Source organism: Lactuca virosa, chromosome 5, assembly GCF_052849685.1.
Source record: "Lactuca virosa cultivar CGN04683 chromosome 5, Lactuca_virosa_CGN04683_v6, whole genome shotgun sequence".
NCBI classification, from domain to species: domain Eukaryota; kingdom Viridiplantae; phylum Streptophyta; class Magnoliopsida; order Asterales; family Asteraceae; genus Lactuca; species Lactuca virosa.
The window spans coordinates 401,863,169-401,882,428 of NC_136430.1; the positions used below are offsets into that span (position 1 = coordinate 401,863,169).

General features: G+C 31.2%; 1 protein-coding gene and 1 long non-coding RNA gene across 2 annotated transcripts; both read left to right on the plus strand.

The window, feature by feature from the left end:
- The first annotated feature begins 10,183 nt into the window (after positions 1 to 10,183).
- On the plus strand, positions 10,184 to 12,268 carry LOC145113889 (protein FAR1-RELATED SEQUENCE 11-like). The gene is made up of 4 exons (XM_079049932.1): positions 10,184 to 11,143; positions 11,225 to 11,506; positions 11,744 to 11,797; positions 11,885 to 12,268. Exons 1-4 carry the CDS (start codon positions 10,184 to 10,186, stop codon positions 12,266 to 12,268), a joined length of 1,680 nt encoding a protein of 559 aa, XP_078906058.1.
- Positions 12,269 to 13,811: 1,543 nt separating this feature from the next.
- Positions 13,812 to 14,629, plus strand: LOC145110784 (uncharacterized). The gene is made up of 2 exons (XR_013710043.1): positions 13,812 to 14,194; positions 14,331 to 14,629. It is a non-coding gene; the product is annotated as an uncharacterized LOC145110784 (long non-coding RNA).
- Positions 14,630 to 19,260: the final 4,631 nt, after the last annotated feature.

The following is a 19,260-nucleotide window of genomic DNA, read 5'->3' on the forward strand; positions in this document are numbered from 1 at the left end:
TAAGACTAATAAGAGCAAAGAGGTCGACTATAAGAATTTACCTTATTTAAAATGTTAGAATATGCTCGATTTTTCCCAAGTTGCAGACCATTTGAGGCTGTCACCCAACATACTAGATTTCAATTCTTGGCATTATTTATAGGACCTTACCCTACATATACAAGTGTATGTTAAGGTGTCTAATTCTCATTTCTTCTTCTACTTATATAAGTGTGTAAAAGTATTTGGTTTTTGCTTTGTCTAGTAAAATTTCAATGGCCGGGGAGAAGAAGCAAAATACACCGTGTCTTGAAGCCCAACAAACAAGGCCATGTAAGTTCACTTACGATCTTTTTCTTTCAGTTTACTAGATATATACACCTATCGTTTGAATGTTAGGATTCATTTGGTAAGTAATTATTGAAGTATGCTAAAAGTATTGTGATCTTTTGTGGATGAATGATATGCAATGCAGCTGTGAAGACAACATGGCCAGAACTCGTGGGGATGAAAGCTGAAGATGCAGAAAAAAAGATAAAGGAAGAGATGTTGGGTGCTATGGTCCATGTAGTTCCTCAAGATACTTTTCTTACAATGGAATTCAGGTCAAATCGAGTCAGGTTATTCGTTGATTCTTCTCAAAATGTTGTCAGGGCACCAAGAATAGGCTAAATCTCATGGTCAGCCTCATCAACTCAAGATTGAACTGATCCAATGGCTTTATTTATATATACTATGTACACTCGACACTAGCTTTTATGTATCTCTTACCCGTGTTTATTTGAATCTATGAACTGATCCAATGCTTTATTTATAAATACTATACGATGTACACTCCGACACTAGCTTTCATGCATCTCTCTTAAACGTGTTTATTTGAATCTATGATTGAATTAATGTAACTTACAAACATAAATACCCAACTTAATAGCTAAGGGGATAATGTCATAATAAACCTCAAGTTTACCCTTTGACAAGATTTTGGTTCATTTATGCCACAAATTTGCTACATTTTTTTCGGTTTTGCCATTTTTACAAGTTAAGCCGCTCACGGCAAGCCACATACGCGCCAGCTAGCAGTTGCTAATGTGTGTGGTGACAGTGTTCTTTGAAACCTTTATCATTAGAAACTAGCAATTAGGGAAAATGAAGACAGCAGGAACAAAACCACAAGTTTACCGTTAGGCTAAAATCCTTCTTGTGTTTCGTATCTTGAAAAAATCATATATATTGTATACCACTTAAACAATTTGAGTACATTTTTTATTTTGATTTTGTTTTTATTATTATTATTATTATTATTATTTCTTCGAATTTTCAATAGAATTATGTATTTTTTATTATCAATATAAAAACTTTTTTGAATACACTTTATATTTTGATTTTGATTTTGATTATTATTAATATTATTATTATTATTATTATTGTTTTCTTCGAATTTTTAATATCATTATGTATTTTTTTTATTATCAACTAGAAAGGTGTCCCCCGCTACGCGGGGGTTAGAAACTTTCAATGTCGTTTTCAGAATGACGTGTCCATTATATGCACGTAAAGAAGACCTATGTTGAGTAATAGCTAAGTTCTGAAGTCATTTCTAAATTCTTTCTGAAGGGGCAGATGTGTCGAAATCTCCTCCAAAAAAAAGCATAACTGCTACAAATATTTGACTACAATTAAAAGTAACTAATATGTTTTCAAAATATAAAAACATCAAAGAACCGTTTGATTTTTCATTTACCAAATTTAGCTCACTTGATTCAATGAAGCTTTTATTAGGATTTTGAAAAAACGGATAGTGAGAGAGAACGTTTGGTTTCGGATTTGGATCTTGCTATTGGTTGTTATATGTTTTCGTTTATATTAAACATATGAAGTGTGCGACAGAATATGGATCAAAAGACATCCGTTCATTAGCAGGTGATTACATGATATTAGATTACATACATTCTGCATACATTAGCAAGGATGTTAGATGGGTAACTGGTGGCAAAAGCAGATGATGTTGGTTGGTTATGTTGTTGGGTGGTCTGTGACGATTTTGTTGCATGTCGATCGCTGCTGGCATGTTTTCCTGCATCATGTCGAACATATCAAGCATCTGTGTCTTTGTCGAGGTCGGCGATCAGGTTGTTGGTGATTATAAGTTGCTTGTATGGCAGTTGGTCTGGGGCATCTTCTAGCAGAGTCTGCCATTTCTTAGCTGTCTACCATAGAAAATCTTAGGGCTATTTTGGTAATATCAATCTCATAGAAACAAAAGGTAATGATGTAGTAACCTGAAAATGAAGGATTGTAGGTTTCACTGATCTTGTATTATGAAAGAACTCATAATACTTACCACCTTTGGACTTCTGTTTGCATTTCTGTAAACAACAACAACAACAACAAACTTTTCAGGATATGAAGAGTGGAAAAAGGAATCGTATTTATGAAAGTAGATATTGTATTTGTAGTACCTTATCAACAACATCACTCGATTATATCTTGTCCACCTCCACACAATCAATCAGCTACGAATTTTGCGTATTATATGTAAACGATAAACACGATGCACATGTTAACTCTACTATTAACAAAAAAAAAATTATTAATTCTTTATTTACAAAAAAAAGTATTAACAAATATATCATCTTAAGATTGCAAAATCCCTATAAAACTATTTCTTTCTAACATCTCCAATACCATCTGCATTACTTGCAAACGAAATTCCACTATTTTAGAATCTCGAGTATTTTTATGATTAAGAAACCCAAAAAAAAAACTAAAATGGAGAAATTATTAGCAAGTGAAGATACAAATATAACATACCTATAAGGAGTATTAGCAGTTGACATGGACAATATGTGGTGATCGGTTGATTGCAAACGAATCAAGTTCCTTAATTGTTTTTCCTTAAATAAAAGAATAGTCAACATGGTGAAGTAATGAAACAGCATGAAATGGCCCCCGGCACAAAGAGTGAGATGTTGTGTATGCATACTACTACTTTTGTATCCAAATATGACCTCTACCGTCTTCACCCTTGTCGGCAACTACCACCGTATCACCAAAGAAGACACCAAACGAAATTAGACCTGCAACAAAGAAAGGCAAAACGAAACCCATAAGCAAAATGCAAAATCTCGTCATGATGGTAGACTAAGAATCCATTTCTCCATACAACATTCTGAAACAAATCATACACTGATAGTAAAAAAACCGAGTAAAAGAAGTCCCAAAAAACAAAGACGACAACAAAATAATAGAAATTATTGTTCCAACTTCTAACTCTTTGTAATCCATCCAATTCATAATTTTTTTAGGCCAGCATGTACCATTGATCAATCAGAGGGATTGAATCTATAACCATGAACCGAATGAACCAAATTATAGGAATAAAAATGCAAGTGAACAGAAATAGAAAGAAGGGAAAATAGACAAAACCTTTCAAAGTGATATGCCCAGAAGTTCCTCACATATGAATGATAGGTTCTAAAGGTTCGCCAATATAACATCTTAACCCTTTGAAGATCTCGCCAACTGTATTTGTCAACGTGAATTCATACAATTAAAGTGAAAGGTCAAAAATAAATGTGATAAATAGCAACGTACTTATGCTGATTTTTTTATATAGCATCCTATTTTCATTTTTAAAAATGTAATATTTTAATAATGAAAAGCTGAAAGTACCATACTATAAAAGAAACTTACAATTTTTTCTGAAACATTACTGTCTAGTACCTGAATCTGTTCAGTAGCACAATTTTGAACGTTGAGTTGTTGTTTGTAATAACTATCAATAGGAAATGACTGCTAACCCATTTGACCTAATTTTGGCCAAATAATTTTTATTTTCCTTGTTTACTCATTATAGATAAAATATAAATAAAATCAACTCATTCATATACAAATTAACCAAAAAGGCAAACCCTGCATATCATTTACTGCATTTATATCCTAAAAGTGGAGAAGTCACCAAATGACAATGTAAAAAACAGGAAAAAATAGGTCCAACTTCAAAGTACATTGCTATTTAGGGCATTTTAGTCTTAAAAATAGAAAATGTACCTAATGGCAATGTAGTTAGGTTTTTTGTGAAAAAAGTCAAAAGAAAATACAAAAAAACAGGGGAAAAAACGTGAAAATTCAAAGTACGTTGCTATTTACTGCATTTACAAAAAACTTAATAAAAATCATTAAGAAAATCTAAAAACAGGAAAAAATAAAGTTAAACATACCACAACAACCTCCAATCCTCCACCTAATCAAACCCCAAGTGAATTTTATTTATTTTTAATTTTTTTTTATTTTGTGGTATAGGCTGGATTGTAAAGGAAACGTTAATTTAGTGGAATTTTTTTGCTCACCCACAGTGAGAGAACTTGTCATAACAAATGAGAACTATAATCTTTGTAGTTTTTAGAGTGCCCTACAACAAAAGTCATAATAGGTAGTTTATTGAAGCCATAACAGAAGAAACAACACATGGATCATCGAATCATATGAATTATTATTATTAACTTCTGAACGATTGCAAGCAATGAACTTTATTTAATGAAAAGATATGAGAATACGCTAAATGGAAGTGACCATTACAATATTGTCCAACAATAACTTCTCTTCAGCCTCCTTGCAGAAGCAAATGAACACCCAATCTTTTGCATACAAACATTGACCATTTGATCTCATGCCACATAACAAAGAAAAAACCAAAAGGTTAAAACTTTCTATTACCAATATTATGGGTAAAAATTAAAGCATAGAGGTTAAGTACGTTGCTATTTCTCGCAATAAACAATTGCATTAAAATAAGGAAAGTGAATTTTTTTTTGTACTGTATTGAAATATGTTATTAGGATCGGGCTAAACTGGTGTTGATAAATACATGATATATAACAATGTAATTTTATTGGGTTGTTTATTTTTGAATCATACCGGCAACTTTTTTTTTTTGCTTATCACTTTGAAAATTGAGTTTTTTTTACTATTTGAAAGAATGTCGATGACGAATGTGTAATGTATGTGTTTAAATGCAGCGAATATGAAAATCTTCAAATAAAAAAGCAAAGATTATTGAAAATATTGAAAAAAAAGCGAAGGGTTTGCATTTCCTTACCACATTCCAACATCATCTAACCCATGGCATACTTACAAAATGTATGTAGCAACAGCAGAAATATTGTTGCAGTTTGTTCGGTTCTTCGTTGTCATATCTAAACGACAAAATACATGATTTTATTAAATGTGAATATATAGAGTCAAATTATATATAATAACTTTTTATTTTAAAAAAAATCCATTGCGCCAAATGGAAGAAGAGGAAAAGAGGATGCTCACCATTGGAGTTTTCTCTTCTCTACGAATGTGTCGATCAGAACTGTAAAAAAAGGTTATTGAAATGAATAATGGTATAATAATAAAAAAATGACCATATTTTATAAATATAATCACTTTTATAAAAATGTTAAATATAAAAGATCATAGCAAAACTCACGTTCGCCTCGAGAATTGGCAAATGTTTCTCGTGGCCTTGCCATTTGTTTCTGCATTCAGTAAAAAAAGTTATGTATATCAGATTGAATAGTTGTAATAATAACTAAAAGTATATAAAAAAGCTAAAAACTTTCACTTTTAGTATTAGACTCTTCTTTCCACATCTCAATTCCCCTAAAGAAAGACCTTGAAGATGTTCCTGTCAACAAATATTGGCAAAATTTTAATCATTGGTAAAAAATTAAAAGTAATCCCTAATAATGTAAGAATAAAAGAATCTCATGAAAGAGCAATCATTGGTCTTCAAGTCAATGAACAGATCCACATCACATATGTGACATCTACTTGTATAAATTAATAATTTAATACCTAAACATCATATAAAATACCTTGGTCTAAACCTACTTGACAATAACATACAGATAAACATTCGTAGTTTTTATTAATTTTAGTTAAGCAATAATGCAACTCTAAACCTAAAAAAAATAGAAGATTATTCAGTTCAAGATGCACATATAACAAATTGTGAAATAAGATCAAACAAAAAGTATGAACAGTAAAAACAAAGGATACCTAAGAAGAGGATGATGATGAGAACAGTGATGAGCCCATAGGAAAAAACGACACTAAGAGCAACACCAAGTGTGATTCCAAGCATGAGCATAGGCTGAAACAATAGGGCTAAATCATAGTCCAGAATTGGTACTTCCCTGCAAGGATGTTGTACTCTTAGATTGTACCAAAACGATGATGCAGATGCTCCTATTATCATACATGAAACATGAATTATTAAGATTCTTTTATAAAATCAAATAGAATTTCAGAAGAATTCAATCAATCCAATCTGGATCAAAGTTCAGATTTGAATTCAGAGCATACACTTGGGAAGAGCATACACTTAATTTTAGTTAAGCAATAATACCGTACTCATTCCCATTTTCCTGATCAACTTCGAATTCTTTGAAACCTACAAACAGAAAAAAGGAAAATCAAATAACAAATTTTAAGCCATATTGATTTAAATCATAAGAAGCAGAAGAAAATTGACTGAAAGAAGGAGGGTTAGGGTTCAATAGCCATATCTGATCGATAAATTGGTAACGAACTAAACGGAAAAGAAAAAAGCAGTCGTAATTATCCCCAAATCGCAAATAGTTAGTGAAGATGGACACGTAAATCAAACTCAAATGGAAACAAAATCGCTTCTTCTCCTTCACACATGTATTAGGACGTATCGGTCGACGATCTGCTTGGTCTACGCCTCCGGTCGTACGTGTGATTGTGTGAGAGAATAAATGATGAGCAGATGCCTCTGATAGCCCCCGGATGGACGACCCCCCTGCACTTTCTGGTGATCGGCGCCGCCACCATCGGCATCTGCCTTCTTCTTTTTTTTTTCTAGTGACCACACACCACAGGGAAATATTTCAGAGAAAGAAAAGAAGATAGAAAAAGGCACAACATATATATGGTAAAAGGCACAACATATATATGGTTACAGAGCATCGCTTCAGTCATTTTGTCGAAGATAGAGGCGGTGAGCTGAACCCCGATGGTCATTCCATAAAATGATGTATGAAATCGGTGGCGATTAGGTGGAGAAGATTAGGCGGTGAGAAGCAAGAAGAAAGTGAAGCCCCTATGAACGAAAGGATATTTACCGAGAGACAGAGAAGATGAAGACGGGGAACAGACGGTGCTGGTATACAGGCGGTGCAGCGGAAGAGACGTTGTGGAGATGCTGGAAGAGGTTGATTGGAAGAAGAAGACGATGAAGCAAATGTGAGAAGATGATCGGTCTGTTTGAGTCGGTTATTAAGGTGTTGTTTGTTTTTTTATAAAACCTCTTCAAACCACTTATCGCTGCGCGGCACACGCGCAACACTTTCCCTTTCGCAGCAGTTTGTTTTTTGGAAGACTTCAGACTACAAAACATTTGCGCGTGTGCTGCGTGGCGCAGCACTTGACTTGCCTCTTCTAACCTCTTCAGCTTTCATTTTTTCCAAGTGTTTTTTTAAGAATTTTTGTATAACTTATTTTTTTTAACTTTTTTTTTTTAACTTTGATTTTCTTAAATTTTTATTTACGGATGTGATACAATTTATTTTTATAGTTTCCACGATTTTTTTTAACTTGATTTTTTTAATTTTTTTACCGTTTCTATTAATAATATTTTCAATTTCAGTTGCATCTTTTTTAATGTGTGTAATTTTTTACGAACTTTGTAGACATCGTTTGTAATACTTTTTTAATTTTTTTATTATTTTCTTTTTTAATGTTTTTTAAATTAGTTTTTTTCTAGAATAAAACTATTAGCTTCTTTTACATTTTTTTAAGTTTTTTTTTTAAAAAAAAAAGTTTTATATTTTTGTTTTTTTACATGTTCATTTTATTATTATTTCAATGTTTTAAGACTAGAATTATTAAATTTCGGTGTTGAGAACTATTTTCAGTTTATAAAATTAGTTTATTTAAATTTCAGTTTACTACAGCAGTCTGCAAATGTTAAAAAACAAACATACTTCTTATTATAGGCTGCAGCCGTTTGTTCCACCTCTTCTGCTACAAAGGATTGCAGAGGTGGTCCGCAGACTTCATGAATTTTCGCTTCGAAAAAACAAACAGCACCTAAGAGAAGAAAACGAAAGAAACAAATGGAAGAGGAACGGTGAAAGAAAGAGAAAAAAACACAGATAACGAAATAGAGTAACAGAAATGAAGTCCCTATTGGTCAAGAAAAACGGTGAAAGAAAGAGAAATCAACACGTGGAAAAACAATATAGAAAATTGCAAAATATACCCTCTAAAAGAAACAGGCTAGCATTGTAAAAACAGACAAAGACTGAGGACCAAATCTAACAAATGCCTGGGAACTTCCCTGTAGCTAAGGTAGGAGAATTTTAATATTTTAATATATATATATATATATATATATATATATATATATATATATAGATGATATAAAAACTTTTTTTTGTTTTCTCGTATTTTCACTATAAATGCATTTTTTTGTATTATTAATATAAGTATTTTTTTTGTTCATACTTTCAATATAAATAGTTAAATACATATATTTTGTATTTTCAATATAAATACTTATATACCTTATATCAATATAATTGTTTTTTTTCATATTTTTAATATAAATACGTAGATTTTGTATATAGTATATAAATATGTATTCTTTGTATTATTCATTTACTAAATGCGTATTTGAATTATTCGGTCGAGAATATGTTAAATAATAACGCATTTAAAATGTATTTATATATTTATTAAATTTATATAATATAAACAAAATCTACATATTTATATTGAAACTACGAATAAAGATAGTTATATTGATATAAGACATATAGGTATTTATATTGAAAATACAAAATGTATGTATTTAACTATTTATATTGAAATACAATGAAAAAAATACTTAATACTTATATTGATAATACGAAAAAAAATGTATTTATAGTGAAAATACGAAGAAAAAAAAGTTTTTATATTGATAATAAAGAAAACACATAATTATATTAAAAATTCAAAGAAAATAACAATAATAATAATAATAATAATAATAATAATAATAATAATCAAAATCAAAAATGTAGATTGTTTAAGTGGTATACAATATATATGATTTTTTTCAGATAGGAAACACAAGAAATCTTTGAGCCTAGTGGTAAACTTGAGGCATTGTGACTTTGAGGAGCTGGTTCGATTCTTGCTCCTCATTTTCACTATTTTCGAGTTTTTACTGATAAAAGATCTAAAGAACACAGTCAGAAAAGACACATAAGCAAATCTAGCCTAATGATCGTACATGTGGCTTGCAACCTGTACAGGTGACCGGTTTAACCTGTAAGAAAGGCAAAACCGAAAAAAAAATATTACAAGTTTGCGACGTAAACGAACCAAAATCTTGTCAAATGGTAAAACCGACATTTTCAGCCAAACTTGAAGTTTATTATGACATTATTCCTTGTTTAATTAAATAAGTCAACACAAAAATGATCAAACATGACCAATTTTCACCCATAGAGAAGGAAGTGTACATCTAGTAACGATAGGGGGCGGGGTGGGAGGTGTGTGCCCTTTGGATTTTTAATAGACAAAAACATTATAAAATATAAAAATGTAAAAATGATATATATATATATATATATATATATATATATATATATATATTAGACAAAACATTATAAAATATAAAGATGTAAAAATGATATATATATATATATATATATATATATATATATATATATATATATATATATATATAGAGAGAGAGAGAGAAGTTTGACACGGACCAAATCTATAAAAAAAGAAACTAGTTTAAAATGATAAATCTGCAAACCAAAGATGAAAGAATACTCAAACAAAAGGGGACTAATTTTTTTGGGATTTTCTAACATATGCCCTAAGGGCACATGTAAGAAATTTTAATTATGGTAAATATAAGACATGGTAAATATTAGATGTCTATTATTATTGGAATCAAGATTTCATATTAATTAACTTCCTACTTCGTTTTTTTTTTTTCCAAATTTTCACTTTTATTATTTCCCTATAATTTTCCCTACTAAAATGTATGAGTAGCACAGTTCCCTCTTAAATTTCCCTCCATTTCATGATTTATATATTAATATTTTTGGAATGCTTTTTTTTGGTGATGATACCGTCACTTTTATCAAATAACCAGGAGGATTAACAAAGCATTTGGCAAGCATTACATATGAAAGAACCTATTTTTTTGGATCTGAATGAGGTTCATGTTGAAGAAAATTCGATAGATGCTCATAATGAAAAAACTGTTATCGAAGAAGAACAGGGTCAAAACAACAACGCAAGTTTTTATGAACCGTTCGTTGGTCAATGTTTTCTAAGTGAAGAAGAGGCTCTTATTTTTTATCAAAATTATGCGAGAAATAATGGGTTTTCGGTTCGAAAAGGAAGATTCGTGAACAGTAAAACGGGAGAAAAGAAAAGACGTGACTTTTTTTGTCACCGTGAAGGAAAGCTGGAGTTTAAAAAAGATTTCACGAAAAAAACAAGAAACCGAGGTTATACAAGATGTGAATGCAAGGCCCACATGCGAATAACATTGAGAAGAATTAATGAAATTTTCTCTGAAGAGTGGCAAGTCACCAAGTTTGTTGCGGAGCATAATCATATTGTGTTGTCTACTCAAGAGGTTCGATTTTTACCATTTTACCGTAATATTACATTAGAGAATGAAAAACGTATACTTTTATTAAAAGAAGGGGGTTTGTCTGTTACACAAATTATGAGGGTGATGGAGCTTGAAATGAATGTGAAACATGGAGAATTTTCTTTTCTTAAGAAGGATGTCTATAACCTTTTTACCAAAAATCATAAACTACACTCACAGAATGATGCAAGAGAGTTTTTGGAGTATTGTAAAAGTGCTAAAAGTGAAAATCTTAATTTTCAATATGCATTTACACTAGATATTGAAAATAGGCTAGAACATATTTTTTGGTGTGATGCTCATTGTTTTGAATTGTACCAAAAATACGGAGATGTTGTGGTATTTGATACTACATACAAGGTGAATTCATACGACATGCCATTTGGCATATTTGTTGGTATTAACAATCATGGAAGAACTATATTACTTGGTTGTGCACTTCTACGTAACGAGAAACTAAACACGTTTGAATGGCTCTTTAAGGTAACTATATTTTTGTTTTATTTTTTTTTAACTTAATTGCATTAGTATGTAAAAAGTTTCTTAAAATTATTTTATTTTCAGAATTTTGTGCAATTGATGAAAAAGTCACCGAAAACGATATTGACCGATCAAGATCCTTGGATGAAACAAGCAATTGAAACGAAGATGCCTTACACTAAACATGCATTTTGCATATGGCATATCACCACTAAGTTTAGTAGTTGGTTTACTTCGGTCCTAAAAGCTGAGTACTCAAGTTGGTGCACCGAATTTTACAACTTATATAAGTTAGACTCAGTTGAAGAATTTGAGCAACAATGGCCATTAGTCATTGCAAAATACAATCTCGAAAAGAATAAACATGTGATAACATTGTACCAAATTAAAACATTTTGGGTTCCAAGTTATCTTCGTGGCTTTTCTTTGGTGGCATGACGACCACCGGAAGATCGGATAGCATAAATTCGTTTATGAAAAAGTTTATATCTTCTCATACATGTCTAAGGGAGTTTATTAGACAAGTGGGTACTGGTATTTAGTTTACTACATTTTTTTTAGTTTAAACTTTTTTTATTAATCTTTTTACTCATAATTGTATAGGTTGATCTTGCTATTGAAGATGTTGGGCATAAACAAATGCATGATGGTATGTTGGCAAAATATCAAGAGTCGCATTTTAGATCATTATCACCGTTAGAAAAATAAGGTTACCAAGTTTTGACTCCTTTTGCATTCAAAAAGTTTCAAGAACAATTTGCTCAAGCAATTCAATATTCGGTTCGGGAAGAAAACGACACAAGTTTTATTGTCAAACATTACAAAGCGGCTCGATGTCATCAGGTGGTTTGGGATGGTAAGATGGCTAAATGCACTTGCAAAAACTTTGAATTTGTCGGGATACTTTGTCGTCATATCTTAAGCGTTTTTCTCCGTAAGGACTGCTTTGAAATTCCTTCTAGTTATTGGCTATCACGGTGGAGTCGTGAAGAAGCTCAATTTACAGAAATCTCTCTATTACAGCAAGAAGGAAATTTTGATGTTTCATCATCTTGTGGAAACAATAGTCATCTCGTAACTAATGCAATTGAGTTGGTTCAATGCCCTATCATCTCAAAAACAAAATGACGACCTAAGCAAAAACGAATGAGAAGTGGAAAGGAATTAGCGAGACAAGTAAAGCGTTGTAGACTTTGCAAATCTTCTAGTCATAACTTCAGCACATGTCCAGAGCGTGAGGATAATAATTCTCAACAAGTGGATAAAACAAAGAAACTTGATATGCAAATAGAAGATTTCAATCTCATCTTTCATTTTAAATGTTAAAGTGTGAAATTACTATTAAACTCTATTTTTTGTTTTCATTATTAGTTTCAATTCTCATCTTTTATTTTAAATAAATAAAAATGCTTGTCAAATGCTTAGTAAATGTTCCTGGGCGTTATGATAAAAATTGGTGAATATATGATGTAAAAAAAAGAAATCCAAAAAAGCAATATATAAATCATGGAATGGAGGAAATTTTTAGAGGGTACTAAAAATCTAGAATATAGTATCATTTCCTACGTATTAGTAGGGAAGATTAAAAGAAAATAATAAAAGTATAAATTTGGAAAAAAAAAAATAGGAAACTAATGAATGTCAAATCGTGGTTGAAACAATAATATTTAGATATGTCTAATATTTGCCATAATTAAAATTTCTTATATGTGCCCTTAGGGCACATGTTAGAAAATCCCATTTTTTTTATCAAATGACATTTGGCCTAAAGATATAACATGTGTACCAATATGAAACCAAAGATCAAAAAATACTCGAACAAAAGGGGACTATTTTTTTTTATCAAATGACATTTGTCCTAAAGATATAACATGTGTACCAGTATACCCTATAACCAAAGGTTGAGGATATGCAAATCTCCTTGTATATAATATATATTTAAAAATATGATAATGGATGTGTGAATAGACATTCAAAAACAAAGAAGACTTTGTTTAATTGTTTCAATTTTCTCTAGGAATTAATAATAAAGATAAAACTGTTATTTCACATGGGCTAAATTCGAATAAAGTTGGTGATAAAAATTGTTTTCCCAATAAAATGAAACCACGTACCATGACCAATTGACCAATAACTGAAAAAGGTACTTGAACCAAAATATATTGTAACATTCACTATAACGTATTAACAATTTTGATGATTTTGTGTAATTATAAAAACTCAAAAGTTGTTAACCGCTTCACCTTAATCTTATATTTTAATAGTTTGATTCATGAGGTTATTCTTTGGATAATATAAAATTGATCAGGTCATGATATTATGATATTTAACAGATTTATTATGTTTTTATAATAATTTGAAATAATCACCAATTTCATTTAATAATGCTACTAGTAAGAAAGGTAACGAGTTTGAAAAATATTACTTAATATAGTGATAAGTCATTTTTCTGATCACCCTTCGCTTTTTCCTTGTTGGTCTTTATAAGATAATTATTCGTCTAATAATTCAATAGCCATTAGTTATATCATGTCCCCATCCATCTGACGTACGTGGCTTTTTTGATCAACTTTTTCTCCACTAAATCACGAAACTTTATTACTCCGGTAAATATTGGAAAAATTTTATCATGAAAAATCGATATGGTCATTGGTCTGCAACAAAATATTATAACAGCCCATGAGGCTGTGATCAGAAAAGACTGGACTTCATTTATTAGCATTAAATATAGTACATTCCCCTGTATCAGCTAATATATATAGAAGTGTGTTAGCTTTTTCTTCTATAATTTATAAATTTTTTGGCTCTCATTTCTTCTTCTATAATTTATACAAGTTTGTAATTTGGGAACGTCAATAACTTTTATAGATGAAAAGCCAGCGTTCAAACAAACTTTTGTTTGGGTCTCATTTCTTCTTCTCCTTTCTTCTTCTATAATTTATAAAATTATGTTAAAGCATTGGATTCCCAATAACTTCGATAAAATTACAATGGCCGAGGAGAAGAAGAACCTGCAACTCACATTCCCTGAGGTAGTTTGGGACCCTGATCCATGTAAGTTGATTTCCAATCTTCTTTCAATTCAGTATAACATCATCACATATATGAATATGAATGTATTGATTGATTGTTAGTTTGGTAAGTAATTGAAATGTGGTACAAAGTGATGTCGATGAATGATACAATGCAGTTTTGAAGATGGCCTTGCAAGAACTCGTGGGGATGAAAGGAGAAGATGCAGCAAAGAAGATAGAGGAAGAGAAGTCGGGTGCTACTGTCCACGTAGTTCATGAAGATAGTGCTGTTACAGTTGGTTACAGGTTGGATCAAGTCAAGTTAATCCTTGACTCGTCCGAAACTGTTGTCGCGATAAATCTTATAATCGCTAAACTATAGTTGGTTATATATTTTGCACATGACAAATGCTATATATATGTATCATTTGTTCATGATGCTTATTTAAATAAATGGTTGACTACTCTACTTTTATGTATTTGCCTTGCGACTAATTGTCTTATTTTTCAATTTATTCGTTCCAATTTTGTGTTTTTTCTCATTTCAGTTTAGTTAAACTTCAACATTTCACTACATTATAAACACCATCAAGTATATCTATAAACTATATAAACTATTTGATAACGTTTTACATATAACTTCAATTTCGGATTTTTACATTTTTTTTTTGCCTTTATTCTTCTGCCTATAGAGTTTCCAGGTCTAGAGATATATTTTATTTATTTTATATCACTTTATAAAAGTTGTATAATATTATAAAATTTAAATCTTTGGTTTTGAAGAAAAAGATTTGCCCTAGAAATGCATAATCGATCATGAGTTACGTACAAAAAACATTTACTCCGTATAATATATTATACTATATTTTGTAATATATTATATTATATCATAACAAATAAAAAATCTTGTTTGGGTAGAATCCTGGACAACATTAAATAGGTCTCTTTTAAGCTCCTTATATATACTCATTGATGTACTAGCCATTCTGTCCCATATTGTAGGGAAGAATAAAATATAAGGAAACCTCCTTAGTATCTGAATAGAATTCGATACTCGTGGCCGTAGGCTTGTACAAAAAAACCGGTTCAGTATCCGAACCGGTCACTAAACTTCACTACGAATCGGTCCACCGGAAACCGAACCGATTCAAGAACCGAACCGCCGGTTTGCACCCGTTCGAGATTTTAGACATTGAAACCGGTTTAGAACCGGTAGTCAAACCGATCGAACCGGTTTAGAACCGATTGAACCGATTTAGATAGGTTCAAGTTTTTCTAAGACAGAACCGGTTTGAACCGAACCGGTTTATGCCTGAACCGGTTTTACTATTTACAAATCGGAACCGAACCGGTTCGGTTTGAAAAAAAACGGTTTGTTCACCCCTACTCATGGGTTAAGACCAGGGGCACGAACTATTTTATTAAATTGTAGATGGGGCTTGGGCCTTGGGGTCACAATATTTATTTTCAAAAAAGACTGGATTGAATTTAGTTAGCCCACTTCGTTTTATTTATTTATTTTTTTTTATTTTATTTTATTTTGACATTGGGTTACCTCCCCCTTAAGCTTCTCTTTAGATCCCCCTCTTTATAGCAAAGATGCTATAAGTACTATCCTTACCACATTATTCTAGTGTAAAACATAAAATACAAAGTTATTTTGTCAATTAAGTTAAAGAGCGTAAAGGTTTATAGATATTAATCATTGATGATTATTTTATGAGAAATTAAATATCATCTACTCATTTTTTTTATATAGCATCTTATTACTTTTAGACTTATTATTTTTAGAAGATGACAAGCATAATAAAAATTGATTAATTTTATTAATGTCATAATTTTAATTGTGTAGGAAACAAAAATAGGAAATTCCCGATTGATCTATTCACCCAATATATTTTTTGGCCTTTGCTTTCTTGAGGTATATTATAGTCTTTGGCCCAGGTTTGAAGGCTTATTACAAAGTTGGTCCATCAAACAGTCTCATAATTTTAAAGTTAAATTATTGTTATTTTAAAAGTTATGATTTTAATATCTTACTTTATTTTAAAGTTAGTTTTTTTTGTCTCTTACATAATTTTTACATAATTTTATTGTTTTTGTTTTTATTAATTTTCTTAACATATAATTTCAAGAATTATTTGCGTTTGCCTCCTTCGTATATAATATTGAAACTTTACTTTGATACTTTTATGATCCACTTAATATAATATAATCGTCACCCTGCTATATATAGATTGTTTTTTTTAACCGGAAAATATAAATGTATAATATATTCATAAACTTACATCTAATTTCACTTATATCCACGACGGGACTTGAACGCTCGACCTCAAAAAAGAGAGGCACCATGTTGACATTTGGAAATCACATTTTGTATACAAATTACAAAAGTGTTATCCCGCATATTTTAGTTTCATTTTTGGTCATTTACATACATGGACGGTCCAAGACAATACGTGGTCCGGGGCAAAGAAAAAAATGGGGCCCTTCGCATGTACCCCTTAGTGTGACATTATCTTGTTCATTTTCTTGAAAATTAGAAGAAATTGTTTTTTTACAATCTTATTCATCATAATTTTTGAGTTTCAATAAATTTTGATTTTTTTCGTTTTATACTTCCAGACATTTATTTTCTAAGAAACAATTTTAACATATACAAGTAGCAGAGGTCACAGATTAAAAAAGTGAAATGTGAGTATCTATACCTAGTGGAAGTTGTTGTGTAAGAGAATGAAATACTACATAAATCAAAATAGAAAATACACATTAAAATCTAAAAATCATAATGAGACAATGTAAGAAATCCAAATATGACAATTGCTGTATAAGAAACTTGAAATTCATAATGTAACTGTTTAAGAATAAGAAATCCTAACGCAGCAGAAATCAAAAAAATCGAAGCCACCACAACATATGCAAACAAAATCAAATTTAACAACCGAAGATTACAACAGAAAGCAGAATAATTGAAGTCACAACATCAGACTAGAAAACATCGAGTTTAACAACCAAAGAATGCAACAGAACTTAGACTATTATAATCTGAGTCACAACATCATATTACGAAAAAATCAAATTTAACATCGAAACCTATATCACAGTATATGAAAAAAAATCATAATTTGCATCTTATTAAAAAAAATGGAAGTTAACAGCCTAAAATATTGATATTTGTATTACAGGGTAAGAATGAAAATCGAATTTTGCATCAGATTAGATAAATCGAATTTAACATAGAAGAAGCTTTGAACTTACATTGATTCAAAAACTAATTATGTGATTTGCATCTTTAAATTCTCTAATTCTCAAGCTGATTTGGTCGTTCATAAAGAAATCGAAATTAATAGGGTATTTCAGCATCAAAAATAAGAATTTATAGTCTGAGATATGAATCGTTGGATTAGATTTCAAAGGGAAAATCGATCAGGTCTCGACTCTCGTTCAGTACAAGGGTCAATACGACAAGATCTCGACAACTCTCAATCAAGGTTTCCTCACTTTGACTTTTGATGAACATATCATTAGAATCCAATGGTGCAATACTTGATTTAAATCCTTAATTTGGCTATAGTAATCCAAGAAGCTTGAGATTACCTAGACTTTTCTTTGTTGTTAAAATGGTTAGAGAAGCTCATAACAATTTCCTTAGTCAAAGTCACAATTTCCACTAAGCATGTAATTAGTGAAAGTTAACTACCATTAAGAACTAAAAAGTCACCAAATCCAAGAGGAGTTAAATGCTTTCACTACCATGTTGGAGGAAATGTTTTTATGATTGTGTGAAGCAAAACTAACACAAAAATCATTTGTTGCTTGCTAATTTGAGGATCCTTTACTTAATCAAGAAATTAGCCAACTAATCACCACAAACACATTTAAACTCATGAATAAAAACATATTAAGTAGTGATAAGATGTTAAAACACAAAACATTCCCATAAAGATTTAAGAACAAGTTCATGGATTCTTCAACATTCAACAAAAGTTCAAAGGATTCAACAAAAGTCAGCCAAGTTTAGTTTAGCCAAGCATGGCTAAACCCAAAGAAACAAAGTTAAAAAAGATTTTACCAAACATTCTACAAGATTCAAGAGCAAAATGATGAAGTTCTTGAGGGTTCTTGGCCTTCCAAAAGCTCCAAAATCTCCAGAGAAATGATGAATTTTCGGATGTGCAAGAGTCTCCAAAAGATGGGCACCATCCTTCCTCAAATAGCCTTCCAATTGGATTTCCGAAATTACCCATGCAGGGCCTTGCGCGACCCGTGTGCTGTTGCGCGGGTGGTTCCTGAATGTGGCCTCTTTGAGGTTTGGGCCTCCATAGCTTAGCCCACTTGGCCCAGTTCGAGTCCAATAAGCTCCTAGCCCATTTTTCTTCAAGTTTTCTTCAATTTAAGCCCACTTTGGCTTCTCCAAATGATCCATAGCTCGTAAACTCGCCCGATTAATAATCTACGCACGCTTGAATATACTCCCGCATCTTGCAAATTTAAAGTTTATTTCTCTCCAAGCCTTCAAATAATCATCAAGCTCGCTCCATGCATCATCTCCACTACCCATCAAGCCCAAAATTCTTGTTGTCCTCCAAGTCCAATCGCCTCCCAAAGATTCTGCACCGCTAGTCTCCTTAAAATCTGCAATTATGCTCACGAAACTAGAAAATACCCAAAATGATCATAAATTAACAAAAAGGAAAATATGCATGGAAATTAACTAAAATGCGAATGAAGTGCACTAAAATAAACTATAAAAAGAAGTAAATAAAACGAAACTATCAAGCGACAACACGACATGGTGGGGATTACCACGACGTGTTGGTCTTGAAATTGCAATAATCGATGCCAGAATAAGCTGATTTCTAGAATATATGTGGCACCAACAAATGTACGAAGCTATTAGGCCTGACTCCTCACTTATTGACGCAAACAAACACCCGACAAATTGCTCAAATCTCACTTCTCTCGTCGTTTTCTAATCTTTCTCTATAAAGAACCTTCTTTTGTGAATAATACCCTCACTTGGACTCTAAATATAATACCTGGAAAGCTTCTTCTTGTGAATGCAAATGTGCCGGATCGAATGAAATTAAAGAGCCATTCTTGAAA

What these genes read in the sequence shown, in the direction of transcription:
- LOC145113889 (XM_079049932.1), top strand. Translation starts at nt 10,184, where the DNA reads ATGAAAGAACCTATTTTTTTGGATCTGAATGAGGTTCATGTTGAAGAA. An exon ending in CGTTTGAATGGCTCTTTAAG is followed by an intron (nt 11,144 to 11,224) that starts GTAACTATATTT and finishes TTTTATTTTCAG; the next exon opens with AATTTTGTGCAATTGATGAA. An exon ending in AAATGCATGATGGTATGTTG is followed by an intron (nt 11,798 to 11,884) that starts GCAAAATATCAA and finishes GCATTCAAAAAG; the next exon opens with TTTCAAGAACAATTTGCTCA.